Source organism: Cottoperca gobio, chromosome 16 (assembly GCF_900634415.1).
Source record: "Cottoperca gobio chromosome 16, fCotGob3.1, whole genome shotgun sequence".
Classification (NCBI taxonomy): domain Eukaryota; kingdom Metazoa; phylum Chordata; class Actinopteri; order Perciformes; family Bovichtidae; genus Cottoperca; species Cottoperca gobio.
Genome location: NC_041370.1, coordinates 1,439,675 through 1,459,125, shown reverse-complemented (window position 1 = coordinate 1,459,125; position 19,451 = coordinate 1,439,675). Strand labels below are relative to the sequence as shown.

General features: G+C 42.2%; 1 protein-coding gene across 1 annotated transcript; it reads left to right on the top strand.

The window, feature by feature from the left end:
• Window positions 1-864: 864 nt before the first annotated feature.
• nes (nestin) lies at window positions 865-10,325 on the top strand. The gene is made up of 4 exons (XM_029450744.1): window positions 865-1,837; window positions 3,139-3,263; window positions 6,300-6,367; window positions 6,953-10,325. Exons 1-4 carry the CDS (start codon window positions 1,007-1,009, stop codon window positions 9,706-9,708), a joined length of 3,780 nt encoding a protein of 1,259 aa, XP_029306604.1. The 5' UTR covers window positions 865-1,006; the 3' UTR covers window positions 9,709-10,325.
• The last annotated feature ends 9,126 nt before the right edge of the window (window positions 10,326-19,451 follow it).

Sequence of the window (19,451 nt, the reverse complement as noted above, 5' to 3'; positions counted from 1 at the left end):
AATGAAGTATAGTTGCATTTCAGCCTTTGACGCTTTAATGTCCTGCGGCCAAACTTTAATCGCAGCAAGAGGATGTTAGAAACTTTGATGTTGTGTAATTAGTTATTTCCAGGTTCAACTTCAGCTCATTCACAATGCTATTGCTAGAGTCCTAACAAAGACCAAAATAAAAAGTAATCACATTACTATGAGAATACGTTCCTGCTGTGTGTCTGTAAATCTCTGATTCAGGATAGAAATATGTCTTTTACCAAATCAAAACGTCATGTTTTCCACTGCCTTTGACTGAACCTCAAGCACTGACCAATTTCCACCTTGAACTTCCAGTTTTTAGAGGTATTTAAAGGAGAATTCCGTCCAAAAATATTAGTTCCCTTGCACAACTCTCTCCTAAATCCTAAAAAACTAGAAGCTTTCCCAAAGGCCATGGAAATAACATATTGAGATTCATAGTTCAGGAGGTGTTCCTCTTTAAGGATATTTTTGCCTTCATAGTATCACGACAGTAGAGTCCCTGGTGGATGAAATATTCTGACATTGTCAGCTTCTTAAACCTCTACACTCTCGGTTTCTTTCCTCTTTAGTGCTTGTTATATCTTGCAGTGATATACTGTCTGTCAAACTGTGTCACTCTGATGTCTTTCACCCTCAGCTGGAAGAAGTGCCAGCAGTGAAAGAGTTAACTATGGAAATTACATCATTGCCTCTCTCTGCCCTTTCCCATCTCCTCCAGCCCTCCATCTCATCTCTCCCTCCCCAGCCTTCAGTCTCCTCCCTCTCCATCCCTCCCCCCCCCCCCCCTCCTGTCCGTGTGCCCGGCCCCTTCAGTATGAAAGGGAAGCCTCTTGCTGGCAGTCACACTACCAGAACCTCACAGGAGCCTCACTCACACAAAAACACCCCACACACACTGACTCAGGCCTGGACACGGAGATACAGTCGGCTGCCAAATCCTAATCTGTGTCTGAGTGAGGCCTCCATTTGCCCAATCTCTCTGTTATCTAACATGGAGCGCCACAGTGTGCACAAATCCTTCCACCACGGCCATCTGGGCGAGGAGAAGCACCAGATGCTCAACCTGAACCGACGCCTGGAAACCTACCTGAACCGGGTCAAACTCCTGGAGGAAGAAAATGCATTACTTGCAAAAGAGATCCAAGCTATGCGAGGCAGCAACCACGGAGCCTCGACGCGAAGGAAGGGCCTGGAGGAAGAGCTGCGACAGGCGAGACTGGAGGTGGATGCAACCTGGAGGGACAAGGTCCACACAGAGCTGGAGGTCGGCAGGGTGGTCGAGGAGCTTCAAGCCCTGGACCTGCAGAGGCAGATGGAGGCTCAGGCCCAGGTGGCGGTCAAGAAGAAGCTGGAGCAAAGCAGGATGGAGCTGGAGGAGGAACAGAGGGCTCAAATATGGCTGAGTGAGCAGATCGGTCAGCTGGAGCATGAGATGAGGCATCTAAGTCAAACCCATCAGGAGGATGTGGCCCACCTGGAGGCCATATTGACCCATTCCAGAGCCACAATGCCCCCCACATTGGCTCAAAGGGCCAACCAGACACCAAACCTCCTTCAGGTGGGACAGGAGTACTCACAGAGGGCCACCAAGGCCTGGCAGGAGACATCTGAGGCCTATCAGGGGCAGTTAGATCGGCTAGAGGAGTCCCTTCACCAGACCAGGAGCCGTTTAACACAAGTGGGTCAGGAGAAGAGCCAGAGCCATCTGAAGCTCCAAGCCCTGGAGAAGGAGATCGCCTCTGCTCACGATGTCAGGCTGCATCTGGAGAGGACCGCAGCCCAACAGGGAGACGGATATAGCCAGGAGATCCAGCAACTCCAGGTGAGAGCAGAACATCCACACCTGCTGGGGGCTGCAGATCCCATCCAATGTACCTGTAAACATATTTCATAAAGCATGGGCTCCGTACTTTAACATTGTCTTTGGCAGTACACAAAGGCTAACAAGTAATTTCATTATTGATAAAGCAAAACATTTTCAGTTGATGGATTAACTCTTTACTCTATAGAATGACAAATGTCCATCACAACCGATAAGAGCCCAAAGTGTCCAAAGACCTCATTCTAGTTCCTATGTGTAGGGCTGTCCTCGACTAAAGTGACTCTTAGTCGACTAACACGCCACAAAGAATCATACAAAAGCATCACTTTCAATATTGTGCTCTTGGAAATAAGTAATTCAGCATGAAGAAAGCATAAAACGACCAATTAAGAGGTTGAGAGATGTGATCACTGTTGATTCATTTATGACAATTAATTAAATAATCCTTTCAGCATTACAATACATTTCATATATATATATATATATATATATATATATATATATATATGAAATGTATTGTAATGTTGAAAGGATTCTTTTATTAAATACAAATTATATATATATATATATATATATATATATATATATATATATATATATACATATTTGTCATCATATTATCAGTTCATGTATACTATAATAAAAATTAATAGATTTTCAAAACAAAAGTTCTGCCATTTTTAAGTATTACTTTCTGAAGCTGAAAGAAATGATTGTTACAAATTGGGGAACTTCTGTTTTAAGAAAGCTTTCCTCTCAAGGCCATCCGCTGTTACTGTCACAGTGTTTAACGGGACACAAATAGACGCAGTCTAAAGTAATGAAGTGACAAACCAAAGGGGAATGTGACCAGCTGATAATCAGCAGCAGCACGACTCGGGCAAATGTTTAGACAAATGTCAATCACATGACTGGTCAAATCTTAGAAGATCGAATACTTAAGATATTTTCCTTATGAACACATAATATCTTTGTTTCACATCTCTTATCCTGGCGAATATTAAAGCTCTAGTAATGTGTCAAATGTCCCACCGCTTTGAGGAGCACTTGTGAGTTCTATGTACAATGCTGCCTTCTCCCAGTGTGGTCCTGGGCAGCTGCAGGAAGGTTGCATGGACCTAAAGTGTGTTAGAACAGCGCTACAAGCCTTCTTCAGATCAGTGCAGCTGAAATAAAAACCCTCTTCTCTCAACAACATGAATATGACAAACACAAAGACTGTTTGTTTATCCAGTACACTTCATGCGTTCATACCTTTTTTTAACCGCTTCCTTTTCCTGTTTCACTTCCTGTTTTGGCAGGAACACTGGGAGGGCCTGGAGATGGAGAAAGAGGAGCTGGGCCAGAACATCGATCATCTTCTCCTGGAGAACCGAGGCCTGCTGCAGCAGAAGGTGTCTCTGAGCCTGGAGGTATCAACATACAGGTACGCTGCATTTATACACCAAGGAAATGTGAACCGTTAATAAGTTTGTGACCAAATGTGTGAGAGAAAACCAAGGATAGAGATAATTATCCTGCACGGGTTCAATGTGTAAGATATGCCAGAATTCATACTTAAAACATTAAAATCAACATTATGAACAGAGTGTGAAGAGGTGACAGTGTTGACGTTATGTCAAGACGTCTCTGTGTTGTGTTGCACAGATATTTACTGAAGTTAGCATGCTAACAGCTAGCTGCGCTTCGTCCAGTCTTGTAATACCACTTGTTCCTCTAGAGGCGATAGTGAGTCAGTGTAGCTGCAGTCTGCCCTCAGAATCAGTGCTGGGCTTTGAAGGCAATTTGCATAGTGGCCAAATGTGGAATTACAACTTCAGGGTCACGTGACGCCACCGGGCCCAAAACCACTTTCCCATTAGACCTACATTGGAAAGAGACGTCTGTAAATCAGTAGATCATTTTTTTTAGGTAAATTAACTTCCCAAAATGAAGGAGCACCTTGGCAGCCGAATGGTTACAGCGCATGCCATATAACCAAAACGTCCCAGGTTGAATTCCGGCCTTGGGCCCAATGGAATCAACACTGAGCAACTTCTCCAACGCTATATCCAATTCTCTTTATACTGTACATCCACGCCACTAAGGGGGCTGGAGCCTATCCCAGCATGCACTGGGTGAGAGGAGATTAGGCGGGCAAATGACACTCCAAGGCATTGGGCAAAGTCCCCGAGCAAAGGAGTCACCATGTCTGCCCCCTTGTACATTTATAATCACATATATTGATCCAGGGCGGATCAGTCAGTGATAATCAATCCTGAGAAAGTAGAAACATGATTCCATCCAGAACTACTCCTTTCTGTTTGTGCACTGGAGAAATGAAGATGAGTCAATATTAATCTGATCTTTGTGCATTACAGGGTTCCTGTGGATCCCTGTAATGGATAAGGTCTTAATTGGTCATTGTTTCATTTGTTGCATTAATTCTCTGCCTCAGTTATAGAGTTTTATGCACAGCTGAGAATAAACAATGTGCTCCGTGATTTCAAAATCCGGAGGTCTAAAGTTGAGCTACAGGAAAGCGATGAAGCCCCTGGACCTCAGTAACAGAACAGAACATATCACGATATTAACAACGTGATATTGATTATTTGTCCGTCCACTGAAGATTGTTATAGTTGTTATTTAATCTTTCTGCAAACTGAATTTACTGTTTTCCCCCCCAAAAAAGAACTACTTCTTCGCTGTGTTGCAATATATTGTATTTGTTGCTTTTTAAATTTCGGAGAAGTAAAAAGCATCTTTCTCTTTACACTTTGAAAAGATGTGCAGGCTTTGTTGTTTGATGTATTCAGATATTGACTGTACTAACATGTCAGCTTTGTATTCTGTTGTCTTTGCATCAAAGTTATGGCGATCAATGGGTGAAAAATAGCCATTATTATGACTATTGTTTGGATCATTGTCACTTTTAAATGAAACAGCCGATAGAGTATTGATAGAGATACGTTTTCTCTTTTAGAAGTCAGCCAGCTTTGTGTCGGCTTTTCATGATAAAGGTGGCTTTTATGAAGTGTCTGTGAAAAAGGAGAAACTTTGGCTCCACACTGTGATGTAAAAACTCCACCAGGGTGGATGATTTAAGGAACTTACCTGTTTAATGTCTGACAGGTGTGGGATGAATGTTGCATTTCATGTAAAAACATATTTTTGATGTTTGTTAAAATCCGCCCCACACATGTCATGGGAGATGACTAAATCTTTTGTCTCTATAATGAAGATGATGATTAACTCATAGTGGGGTCACGCTCACGTGGAAATACTTAATGCTTCACATTCAATCACATTTGGATTTGGGGAGACGACACATAACATACTCAGACTTTTCTAAGAAACAGTCTCCATCTCAACTGATTATTAGTGTTACTTTCCAGCTTTTTAAAAGTGCTTTTCTTTTTGTTTTACTTATGACATAGTAAAATCTACATCTTTGTGTTGGCTGATCAAAACAAGCATTTTAATTACAAGACTTTGGGCTTTAGGAAAGTGTGATAGACTTTTTCCACCATTTTCTCACATTTGTAGATTGAACAATTAGGAATATAATCAGCAGATTGATTAAAAATAACAATAATTCTTAGTTTCAACCTTATTGGAAACTAGCTTCCAAGGTATCAGGTAAGGAAACAGGAGGAGATGCATCCAGCTGATCACAACTATGTCAACTGTGAGGATTAGTTTCACCCATTTTAACGCTGCTGCTCAGTAAGAAGTGGACAAACACTTTTCCATCGTTGGGAGAAGAGTTGAGGGTGAAGCCATCTGGACTAAAGGTCAACTCATTAAAACAGCAGCCTGTGAAGTCTTAGGACGGAGTAATTCATCCATTATGGAGCTCCACAGTGAGGCCTCCTTCCTCACCCTCCCCCTCCTCCAAATATTGACCCTCACTCCTCAGTGAGAAGCTACCGATTTATGAGCGATGGGAGTCTAGAATAACAGCGGCAGGGAGCCGGAGGGGGAAGGAAAAACTAGAGGACACATTTCAATGTCCTTCACGACACATGGAACTGTTGTTGTCCCCAGAAGTATATCGAAATTATATTTACACACACAAAAAAACAGCTACTTAAATTATGTGTTGGAATGGAGGCTGGCGGTATTAGTGCTGCGTGAGCTGCTCATAATATCTGCTGTCATTGTGTGTGTGTGTGTGTGTGTGTGTGTGTGTGTGTGTGTGTGTGTGTGTGTGTGTGTGTGTGTGTGTGTGTGTGTGTGTGAGGAATTGATGGCAGAGGTTTGTGCGCTGCAGATGGCTCCTCAATGGCAGGAACTTTCCTTCATTACCATAACAACAGACCTCAGTCCGTTCCTGCAACACAAGTCACCCTCCCCTTCCTTCGCTCTGTGTGCAGCATCACGTCTGCACTCAAATCCAAAGAACAAACAGCACAATATTCATGTGTTGTGTGTGAAAGAACTTCAAAATGTGATCTGCTTCTCTTGTTGTCTGTCTCTGCAGAGCTTTGCTGGACAGTGAAAGCCTCAGGGGAGACATCTCTTTGTCAAATCAGCCAAGAAACATCACAGGTAATTAAAGAAAACAATATTAATTCATCATGCCAGTGACTTCCCTGCACATGTTGCATAAACCCTCTTCTTTATCTTCACTCTCCTTTGTAAGGGTATCATTTCACTCTAACTAAAAGCCCCTCAGAGTGGGGACATGTTTCATACAGTTTGTAATCGCATCAGTTGGGTGGGTGGGTGTGGTGGGGTTGGGGGTGGGGGTTGGCTAAGGGAGCTGAGGTAGGCACTTTGGGTCCTGTAATGCAAGCCATCTAAGACAGTCCCCAAAGGTTATTGAGCCATATGGCTTTGCTTTCTGGTAACTCAGACAACGGTGAAAGGAAATGACGATCAATATCTCCCCATTAGTGTTCAACCTCCATTGAGAACATACATTTTAATAACGCTGTAGGGAGGCAGGTTTCCACAGTGATTTCAAATACTAGTGAAAGCTGTGTGGAGCTGTCAGATATCTAGGATACAGTATATTTGGCAGAATTCTTAGACAGAAATTGGTTTGAACTCAAGAGACATCAACGCAAGTCATTTTTATTACAGTAGCTTAGTTCATTATGTATTCATGAGCTCTGCTCTTGTCCTCCACAGATGCAGTTTTCACTCCTTGGGGGGTAAAGAAGAATTACCAGACGCAGCTGTCCACTAGCCACAAGACCACTTCCCTCTCATCTGTCCGTGGAATAACAGGAAGAGAGCCAACAACGAGGGCCAGTAGGAATCCTGTAACCCTCACTGAAACCCCAAAGATTTCCACAAAACCTGCAACGTGGGAAACCCCTTATCCCAAAATACTGCAGGATGGAGCCGTTGAGAATTTCAGACCACAGGAGGTTAATGAGAAAGTCACATATGCTGAGCCTCTATCACCTCCCAATGAGCAGGAGGCTGAAGCAACATCAGGGGACAAAGAAGCAGAAGAGAACTGGAACAATGTTCATGTGGAAGCTCTCGAGGAAAGACCTGACGTCCCACCAGTCGTCAGTTATCAGGTTGAGTCCGGCCTCAGCACAGAGCCACCCTTCAATGATGAAGTTAGTCAGCATCAGGCGACCACACCCAACCTTACACCATACAATATCAGACTGACAGAGGAGTTCTGTGCTTTCTCAGATGAATCTGATAAGGATGTGCCTTTTGAAATACCCTTGAAAAAAGAAGATACGCAAGAGTCACATCCTCCCATTGATGCCTGGGTAGAGAGAGAGTGGAGAGAAGAAGAAGAGCATGTGCAAGAGGAAAGATCCGATTCTGAAACTGAGGCGGTAATTGAACCACACTTTGATTCCAGGACGAGCAGTCCAGTGTCTGAATTCGAGCCTGGAGAAAGCTTGTTCAACAAAGTGACAGACTTCAGCCCAGATGAAAACATCCTGAAGGAAGATGCGGTTGAGATGAGGCAAGAAATAAGTTGTTTTACAGTAAGAGCCAATGAGATGGATGTTGAGGATAAGTTGTACCCTGATGGAGAAGAGATGGACACATGGGATAGTGTAATAGAAAGGAAGGTTGATCTGAAGACAGATGATGGCATTAAAAAGGATGAAGAAAAAGGAAAACACGCTGAACCAGAGGAAGATATATCAGCAAGAGAACAAAAGCATGAAAGGAAGGAAATTGTGCAGGATTTTGAGACAGATGTACAGCAAAACAACAATGTGGCCTCTTCAGTAGGTGATGATGGACAGCATGATGCTTTAGACCAAGAACATGCGCTGTTTCCTGACAACGAAGAAGACGATGAAGAGGAGGATTCTCAAAATGTCTCTGTGTCGTGGCAGACTGAGCTGGAGAGCGACAGCTACGCTCAGGATAACACTCTTGCTGACACGCGTCCTCTGATTCGATACAAGAGCGATGAGGCCGACGGTAACACTCAGGCGACACACGTGGAGGAGAGCGAGTCGAGTGAAGCTGAGCAGGAGAAGAAGATCGGAGAGTTGGGAACGTGGAGCGAAGGCAAGTCGAAGAGGTTTGGAACTATGGAAGATCTGTGCGAAGAAGTCGAAGGTGAAGCATTGGATGTGGAATATAATCTGGGATATACTCATGCTGAAGACGGAGAGGTTGGCGATGTAAGTGAGCAGGCTACACTTGTGAATGCAGAAGAAAAGAACAGAAAAGTCAGTGAGCGACATTCAGATGAAGAAAAGGAAGAACTTACCAAAACCACGTTACCCACAAATGTGGACTACGATGAGGAGTTGGAGACAGACAGACTAGTGGAAGAGGAATTAGAAAAGCTGGCCACACACAACTACAGCGCTCACTTTGCACAGCAGCCGGTCAGTGAGAATGAGCAGATGTTACATCTGGGAATGGAAGAGCAAGAAGATCCTGGAATGTATTCCTGTGCAGAGCCTGAGGTGGGCGTAAACCACCTTCTTGCATCTTCCACTACAATCATAGATCAACCTTATGAGAATCAATATTTCAGTGATTCGGCAGTGGTAATGCCTCGAGCAGACACTCTGGCTGAAGAGGAGGTCCAGCATGAAGACCAGGAGGTTATAGATGATGCAGAGAAAAAAGGGGAAGAGGATGAACACAATGTGTCCATGGTGACACATGCTGATGTAACAGAAGATCACTCTCGCTTTACTGACTTCATCAGCGGGCCTCATATAGAAGAACTCAACCACTCAGAGGATCCAAGCTCTGTGTCAGCCTTAACAGCAGATCAGGAACACCTGCAGGATGGGGGGGCGCCCACGGAGGTGAACGAGGTCGATCCTGTGAAAGCATCCGATGAATCTCAAGAACATCTTATTGAGGATGTTGCAGACTCTCAGGAATTCCCAGAAGTTCCAGAAACAGCTGAATGGGAAGTCCTGGAGAACCCAAGTGAGGACTTTAAAATCAGAGATCAGAATGTGCCTGAATCAGCTGAAGGTGATCTCCACGAGGACGGAGGCTTTGATGAGGGTGTTCTGCCACGTAGTGAAGAGGAGCCCTTTGAGATTTCCCCTGACAGTGTACCAGATAAAAACAAAATATTTGTAACGAAGGACTCAACAAATTTGTTTAGCTCAGGCGTAAATAATGACTTCTGGGTGTCCTCCTTGGAGGCCGGTGCCACAAATCAACCAAATGATGCTTCTAACGAAGCAGCGGAGCAAACCAATCTGAATCTGGGGTTCGCTGACAATTTGGTTTGGGGGAATTCCGAAAATGTGGTTAACTGGAACTCCAGGGTGGATGTTGACTCGTCTATAGTCCTGGCTGCTAAGAAAGAGAGAGAGGCGAAGCAGGTGTTGTGTAGAAATGTTGTTGAGGGGGAGTTGGTCCATTCTGACGAGTCTGAAGTAGAAGGTGAATCCTGGTCGTCTGGGGAGGAACCGGTATAAAGAGTAGTGAACAGTTTGAACTTAACCAATTTTAGATGTAATCAGTGTCAGCGAGAGGAAAAGCATGTTTCCTGTGTACTGCGTTTACTATGAAAACCAAAGTTGTGCCTTGGTGCGCACATCAGTGACGCTAACCACTAATGTGCCAATTCTATCTCTAAAGCCTCGTTTCCTTACTGACATATTTGACTAACTATTGTGTATTCTTTCCTTATCGTTGAAGCTCTTTCAGTGTGCATGTTATGGAAGGAGGTTTTGCGTGAGGGAACAGCATGAAGACAGAACAAAGAATGTCATTTGAAAGTCAAGTTGTTTATTGATTGCTGCCTAATCTGATTTTACTGACTGATGGGATCCATTGACCTGATGAGAGCAGGAGGGTAGGATTCCTCGTAGAGCTGCTAGATCACAGCTGGTGTTTATTTATTTCATTCCACTGGACAACAATTGTCTCATATCTGCATGTTTAACATGTAGAATGAATGGTTGGTTGTAAAAGGTTAAGATGACACTAACCGGTTTATCAAAGTGTTTTGTTCGTAGACTTTTTATTTCCATCTACAAAGTTTTTGCTGCGGTACATTTAGAGTCCAAAATAAACATTAGATTCATGATGATGTGCTCTGAGTCTTTGTTTGAACGTTCATCTTGTTTGCTTGCACAGTGCAGCTCGAACATTGACATGTAAACACACATTTAGTAAATATGTTTCGCTATTCACAAGGTTTTATTCAGACAGTTGAAGGTTGTATGTCTTCTGGAAAGCTGCATTAAGATTGATCACTGACACAACGCACTGCTAACAACTTCCTGTTAGCTTTTCTTCAGCAAACAAAGATTTTAGCAACTCAGTGAGCACAAGATTAAGTTTAAGGACAAAGGTAACACTTTATCTTTATCATCTTCTTATAATGTCCGAGTAGTTTCCTGGAATACACAATGTTATAAGTTATAATATATGGAAAATAAAGACAGGCTTCAATTATTACACTTCAATGTATTGGGTTATCTTTCCCAAGAGTCTGCAGGCAAGCATATGGAACAATAATTTAATATTGACTGGGTTTAAATATAGCCTTTCTTTCAAGAAAAAACTAAACACTTTTCTTTTATATTACGCACCAAATGACACATTCATATATATATATATATATATATATGAATATATATATATATATATATTTATATTCTTACATATATATATATGAGAATATATATATATATATATATATGAGAATATATATATATGAGAATATATATATATGAGAATATATATATATATTCTCATATATATATGTATATATATATAACATATATATATATATATTCTCATATATATATATATTCTCATATATATATAATATATATATTCTCATATATATATATATATATATATATATGTAAGAATATAAATATATATATCTATATATATATATATATATATATGTAGAACTATAATATATATATATATATATAAGAATATATATATATATAAGAAATTATATATATCTTATATATATATTTATATATATCTATATATCAAATATAAATAAATAAGACAACGTCAATAAACCCGCTGCATCCTTCTCCGTTTCCTTGCTTCGAGGCTGTGTGTGTGTGTGTGTGTGTGTGTGTGTGTGTGTGTGTGTGTGTGTGTGTGTGTGTGTGTGTGTGTGTGTGTGTGTGTGTGTGTGTGGTGTTTGCCTGGACTGGGCAACATCCCAGCTTCAATGACCTCAAAACAGGCGAGCTGACAAAGCAGCACCTCATCAAGCAAACAGCCGACAGCCATGAGAGGAAAAAGACCCAAAGAGGGAACAATGTGTGACCTCAGCTGCTCTCCCCCCCCCCCCCCCCACCTCCCCCACCTCCCCAACCTCCCCCTCGTCATTCATTAGTCAGTTTTCCAAACAATGATGGTGCTCGCCTCCTCACTGCCCAAATCTGCCCAGTGAAGGATTCGGAGAGGAAGGAAACGATGGTATTCACTGTGAGGAGGCTGGAGTGGCATTACAGCTGCTGTGTGGTGCCCAGAGAGCAGTCACTGTACCGTCACTGTACCATCACTGTACCATCACTGTACCATCACTGTACCATCATCACTGTACCATCACTGTACCATCATCACTGTACCATCATCACTGTACCATCACTGTACCATCATCACTGTACCATCATCACTGTACCATCACTGTACCATCATCACTGTACCATCACTGTACCATCACTGTACCATCACTGTACCATCACTGTACCATCACTGTACCGTCATCACTGTACCATCATCACTGTACCATCATCACTGTACCATCACTGTACCGTCACTGTACCGTCACTGTACCATCACTGTACCGTCATCACTGTACCATCACTGTACCGTCATCACTGTACCATCACTGTACCATCACTGTACCATCATCACTGTACCATCACTGTACCGTCACTGTACCGTCACTGTACCATCACTGTACCATCATCACTGTACCATCACTGTACCGTCACTGTACCGTCACTGTACCATCACTGTACCATCATCACTGTACCATCACTGTGTCGATGCCTTGAGAGGAGAGCAGTAACAAATACCAACATAAGGAATCCTTTAATATTCTGATTCTTCCTACTCTGCGTGCTAGTAATAATATAATACTTCAGTTATGAATAGCCTACATATTAACCAAGTGTGTGGCTCCGTTTGATCCATGCAAACAGCTCCATTACTGTCTCACAGGGAATATTTAATGAATTAATAAAAAAGGTATTTCAAAGGACACATTTATGAGTCATATTTAAGGTACTTACAAAATGAATGGAGGTTTTAAAGTGATTTGGTTGCATAGTAGATACTGTTGCATGTGACTTATAAGCACAGTTACAACACGTGTTTGGCCAAATACAAAGCAGTTATAAACACATGTAGATATATCTGAACGCGAGCGGCAGAACAGACTTTCAGAAAAACAGCAACAGAATCTGAAAATATGTGTGAAGGTTCAGATCGTGTCGCAGCATCGACACACACTCAGGTGTTGGTGCCACGATCAACGTGTTGTTGACGAGGAAACACTTAAATGTAGTTTAAAAAGTGAAAACCTTTAGAAGTTAAAGTTAACAATGAGAACAACAGGAAAGGGAAAAGAAACAACGGGACATGAGACGTTCAGACACGTTCAGACTTTCAATCTACTAAAACTTCGCATTCACACACACACACACACACACACACACACACACACACACACACACACACACACACACACACACACACAACCTCCATCAATTCTATCGTTCTCGGGCGAAAACAATGTTTGTGGACTATAGAGCTGCCGGTCGCTTAGATATAGGATGAAGTGAATATGACACAGGACTAAAACGTAATGAACACGAGCTTCAATTCTGCGATGAGAAGTCAAAGGACAGTAAATGAGTCTTACATGCACGGTGCAGGAGACACTGGGAGTAATGCGCGATGAGGAGTTGTAAAAGGTCGGAGAAATGCAGAATTGTGTTTTTCATGTGTTGCCTGAACTGTTTCCACTTCATGTTCTACGCACTGAGAAACAGTTGCAACTAAACACCAGCAGTCGTCTTCCTGTGTGAGCAGAGCTTCAGGCATGTGACAGAATCAGTCATCAGCAGGTTTTAAATAGAGCAGAGGTTGCACTGCAATGTGCAATCTGCTGGAGACAGCTGCAGCTTTGGTGATCCAGGGAGAGTGAGACTGTAGGAGAGACTTCTACATACAAAACATAAACTATAATCCTGCGTGAGGACAATAATAGCAAAGCTTGTGACCTGCTGTATTACTGATACAAGCTGTTGCTTATCAATATGAGTCGCTAGGGTGCTCAGGGGGTGTGGTCCTGGGGTGAAACAGTCATTCAGCAGCAGTTCGACCTCCTGTCTCTGGATGGTGAGTGTGTAAAACCTACTCTTGTCCTGAGGGAGCAGCAGCACCTCCAGAGGAACACTGAGCAGGTTCAGGGAGGAACATCGGGCAGCTCCACATGTGAGCTCAAAAGATGCTAAAATAAATAAAACGGGAGAAGGAGAGATTCAGAGTGGAGTTACTTTTACTTCCTTAGAAAGTTTCTGCTAAGACTACTTAGAGTGGGAGAAGATATCTTAGATCAAATAACAAGACGACACAAATACAGGAGCGGCAAGAAGAAACACAAACATCCAGTTCCTCCCACGTACCCACAACCCTGCACAAGCAGAACACAAAGCAGCGAAACATTAAAGGAGAAGAAAGTGAAAACAGCACCGAGACATAAAAAGAGCAAGTAGATGAAACAGAAGCGGGTGTGGCCACACAGCTGCTTCATCATCTTCATCATCAGAACATTTGAATGATCTTAAATTAGATGAGATTAGATAAGACTTTCCATGATATTCATAATAATTTATATCAGCAGGACAAATTCACTTGTGCATGTGCAGGCAGAGGGGGGGGGGGGGGTAGTTCCTGTGTGGGTGCGTGTTTGCCACAGAGACTCACACTGTGATCTAATCAGTGTCTGGAAATGAAGTTATGGATGTGTGCTGGCAGACAGGCCACACCCTACACAGAGGAAGAGGAAGAGGATGACTCACATCAACGCTCCTCCGTCTCTGCAGCCACAGAACACGTTCACGAGAGAAACTGCACCAAGAAAACATCGTTTCACTTCATGCACACGTCATTTTTTGAGATTTGTTTGAGCTATTTTGCTTCAATGACACGTCTTCTTTCAAACTAGTGAAAATAAGTGATCCAAAAGTCCACATCCAGAGAGTGTGTGTGTGTAACTGTGTGTGTAGATTTAAACTCTCCACAGCTACATTACATAATGCCTCTGTCTCTGTCAATGCCTGAGCCCTCTCCCTGCCTGGTAACACCACTAATTGTTTTCAATTACCTCCACCTGTCTCTGCTCCACCCTCGTTTAACTTACCAGCTGCACTGCATTTACTACTCATCATGCCCTGTATAGAAAGCCCTGTTTTTCAGTCCACACTTGTCAGATCATCTGCAAGCCTGCCTGCCTACCTGTCTGCTTTCAACTCTGACTCCTGATCTGTGATCTGTTACTACTACTCTGATCTCCAGCCCCGGTAAACCCGACTTGCCTTCCGCCTTACGACTACGAGTTTAGAATATCCCTGAACTGCACTACTGCCGTGCCTCATTCGGCCCTGTTGTGTGTGTGTGTTTTCAATAAAACCTTGATCTCGAAATTGCGCTCCTGGGTCCTCATCTGTCTGTCCTGACAGCCTCATGTACATATTAAACTCTTGTAATATAAACTTGTGTTGATGTGAGTCATGAAGTGGGGAAGCTTCATGATATCTGTTAGTTACATGTTTGACCCTGTTCACCTGTAGTGTGTACAACATGTATGACTCTGTTCACCTGTAGTGTGTACAACATGTATGACTCTGTTCACCTGTAGTGTGTACAACATGTATGACCCTGTTCACCTGTAGTGTGTACAACATGTATGACCCTGTTCACCTGTAGTGTGTACAACATGTATGACCCTGTTCACCTGTAGTGTGTACAACATGTATGACTCTGTTCACCTGTAGTGTGTACAACATGTATGACTCTGTTCACCTGTAGTGTGTACAACATGTATGACTCTGTTCACCTGTAGTGTGTACAACATGTATGACTCTGTTCACCTGTAGTGTGTACAACATGTATGACTCTGTTCACCTGTAGTGTGTACAACATGTATGACTCTGTTCACCTGTAGTGTGTACAACATGTATGACTCTGTTCACCTGTAGTGTGTACAACATGTATGACCCTGTTCACCTGTAGTGTGTACAACATGTTTGACCCTGTTCACCTGTAGTGTGTACAACATGTATGACCCTGTTCACCTGTAGTGTGTACAACATGTATGACTCTGTTCACCTGTAGTGTGTACAACATGTATGACCTGTTCACCTGTAGTGTGTACAACATGTATGACCCTGTTCACCTGTAGTGTGTACAACATGTATGACTCTGTTCACCTGTAGTGTGTACAACATGTATGACCCTGTTCACCTGTAGTGTGTACAACATGTATGACCCTGTTCACCTGTAGTGTGTACAACATGTATGACTCTGTTCACCTGTAGTGTGTACAACATGTATGACCCTGTTCACCTGTAGTGTGTACAACATGTATGACTCTGTTCACCTGTAGTGTGTACAACATGTATGACTCTGTTCACCTGTAGTGTGTACAACATGTATGACCCTGTTCACCTGTAGTGTGTACAACATGTATGACTCTGTTCACCTGTAGTGTGTACAACATGTATGACTCTGTTCACCTGTAGTGTGTACAACATGTATGACTCTGTTCACCTGTAGTGTGTACAACATGTATGACCCTGTTCACCTGTAGTGTGTACAACATGTTTGACCCTGTTCACCTGTAGTGTGTACAACATGTATGACCCTGTTCACCTGTAGTGTGTACAACATGTATGACTCTGTTCACCTGTAGTGTGTACAACATGTATGACTGTTCACCTGTAGTGTGTACAACATGTATGACCCTGTTCACCTGTAGTGTGTACAACATGTATGACTCTGTTCACCTGTAGTGTGTACAACATGTATGACCCTGTTCACCTGTAGTGTGTACAACATGTATGACCCTGTTCACCTGTAGTGTGTACAACATGTTTGACCCTGTCACCTGTAGTGTGTACAACATGTATGACTCTGTTCACCTGTAGTGTGTACAACATGTATGACTCTGTTCACCTGTAGTGTGTACAACATGTATGACTCTGTTCACCTGTAGTGTGTACAACATGTATGACTCTGTTCACCTGTAGTGTGTACAACATGTATGACTCTGTTCACCTGTAGTGTGTACAACATGTATGACTCTGTTCACCTGTAGTGTGTACAACATGTATGACTCTGTTCACCTGTAGTGTGTACAACATGTATGACTCTGTTCACCTGTAGTGTGTACAACATGTATGACTCTGTTCACCTGTAGTGTGTACAACATGTATGACTCTGTTCACCTGTAGTGTGTACAACATGTATGACTCTGTTCACCTGTAGTGTGTACAACATGTATGACTCTGTTCACCTGTAGTGTGTACAACATGTATGACCATGTTCACCTGTAGTGTGTACAACATGTATGACCATGTTCACCTGTAGTGTGTACAACATGTATGACCATGTTCACCTGTAGTGTGTACAACATGTATGACCCTGTTCACCTGTAGTGTGTACAACATGTATGACTCTGTTCACCTGTAGTGTGTACAACATGTATGAATGTTACAATACATATCTTTAAAGGAGCTTTTCTCTAAAGGAGCTTTTTCTCACACTCTTCAGCAGAAGTCTCCACTTCAGCAGCACTTACATACACCAAACTTTCCACTTTCATTCCTCTCTATATTCTGAAGCTTTGTGCAGAGGGCTTTGTTCACATGTCACTCACAGCTCATGTTATACACGCTACACTCACTACATGCAGGAGATGCACAGAGTTCTGTGTGTTGACAGGATTTAGTGATTTATGGAGTGATACAAAGACAGATCCAGAATCTGTACAAACCTTTGACATGTGAACAACATGCAACAAGAACCTTTATGGAATGTAGCAATTAGCACAAATTTAATAAGAGAATTCCTCATTTGCATATTTTGAACAGAACATTTGCAATGCTCCCCTTAAAATAAAATCTATTCAATCACATGCAGGCGTCCTTTAGGTGTGTTCACAGCAACATGAAGCACTCTGACTCAGAGACCTACACATATTTGAGTCATTGTGAAGTGTAGGAAGATCAGATCACCTTCATCACTCAGTGGCAGGACAGAAAAGGGCCGCAAAGTGTGTGTGGTTATTATTAGTGGCTTGTTGAGGCAGGAGTGTGTGTCTGTCCGAGACGGCTGCTGTGGACAAAGCAGCTGCCGGTGCCGGCTGACGGCCTGAGCTCAGACCTGGTGAATCACTCTGAGTCACTTCTTTGCTGCAAAACTTTTTTTAGTCACTTAAAAAAACAATATTAGTTTAAAGGTGCAACGTGCAAGATGAATCCAACATCAGAGTGTGAAGAGGTAACAGAGTAGACGTCTCTGTGTTGTGTTGCAGAGAGATCTACTGAAGTTAGCATGCTAACAGTTAGCATGTTAGCTAGCTGCGCTCCGTCCGGGGTGTAACACCACGTGTTCCTCTCAGTGCAGAGAAGAAGAGCTGCCAAAGTGGAGAAACCCTCGTTCCCACCGCTGTCAGGAAGCTGTTTCCGTTAGCATGTAGCTCATCTTTCTTTCTTTCTTTTAAGTATCTACTGCAAGTAGCTCAAACAAACTATCCCTTTAACACCTTATAGTTTGTTATAGCAAACAGTTGCCTATTTACACATCCGGCAGATAAGGAGCAACTTTTTCATTTACTTTGTCAACATTTGCTTCAATATTTAGTTTCTTTCAGCTTTTGTTTTGGTCCAACACTTGAGGAAAACCAGCTGCTAGATGTTCTAGTTTCTTCACAAATACAAACATTGTTTTAAAGTATAAACTTACCATTTGAAGTGAAGTACAAGAAGCTTGAACGTTGATATTTCAGGCAGATTTGGGTTCAACAGAGAACCAGACGACAACGACGACGATGCAAAGTAAAAGTACACATCGTGCAGAATGTGTATTTATTAGATCTTATAGGTTTTAAACTACTCTACAAGGTAATTAGTAACTATAGCTGTCAAAAGTAAGTGCTATTTTAGCACAAGTATAAAATAGCATATCATTGAAAAACTCTAAATTGTACTTACAGTACTTGAAACAATGCCTGGAAAGTAACTAAGTACATTTACTCAAGTATTAACTCGTACACTCCAAATAAACACTGATTTATTTCTGAGTGTTAAATATAAATAGACAAAACAAGCTGTCATGTAGCGACGGAGGGCGTGCATGTCATCATGTCTCCCGTTGTATTTGTACGGTTCATTAGCGTCGACACTGTTGTTCCTGGGATAACTAAATAATGATTCTCCGCTGTCACTTCCTGTAAAGCTGTTTACACGCCATCACAAAATAATTACTCCTTCATTCTGAGTTTTGACACTTTGTGTTGAGATGAAGGAATAATTGCTTGTTTTGTTGAGATAACATTGTTTCCTTGTTTTCTATCTAAGCTTGTTTACAGTCATGTAATAATCTTTCTGTTTTCATAAACATATTTTAAAAGCACCTCGTCTGTGTCGGTTGTGCTTCTTGGACGTCACTTTACTCAGATGTCAGACAAATTAATGTATTGTTATTCAAGAGTGTCAGATTTGTCCTTTGACCTTTGACCTCTGTAAAAAGACAGGACATCAATCGAGTGTCACATTTCATTGATCTGCACGTCAGCTAAACAACACGCATGTAAATGTTCGAACAATGTGTCACCGTTAAAAACCCAAATAAAGATGCATCTTTAAAAATACCTTCATTCCTCCTCTGACATAAAAATGTAAATGTAGCTTTAAAACTTTCTCAACGTCAACACACGTGTAAAAATCTGAACAACATGAATAATGAGCACATGGTGGAGAACACTGCATACGTCTCAGGCGTTCCTTAGAGACGAAGAACAAGGTGACACGTTGGATGTCTGAGCTGTTCAATGCCTCCATGCTAAACATCACAGCGCCATCTAGTGGCGACAACATGCTAATGCCGTCACATCCAACAGCAGGGCGGAAGAACTCCCAAAGAAAGACACACAGCCAAACGTTTC

Bases quoted from the DNA above. Each gene is read 5' to 3' on its own strand.
- nes (XM_029450744.1), top strand. From the start codon at position 1,007: ATGGAGCGCCACAGTGTGCACAAATCCTTCCACCACGGCCATCTGGGC. The intron at 1,838-3,138 runs GTGAGAGCAGAA...CTGTTTTGGCAG, and splicing joins AGGAGATCCAGCAACTCCAG to GAACACTGGGAGGGCCTGGA. The intron at 6,368-6,952 runs GTAATTAAAGAA...TGTCCTCCACAG, and splicing joins TCAGCCAAGAAACATCACAG to ATGCAGTTTTCACTCCTTGG.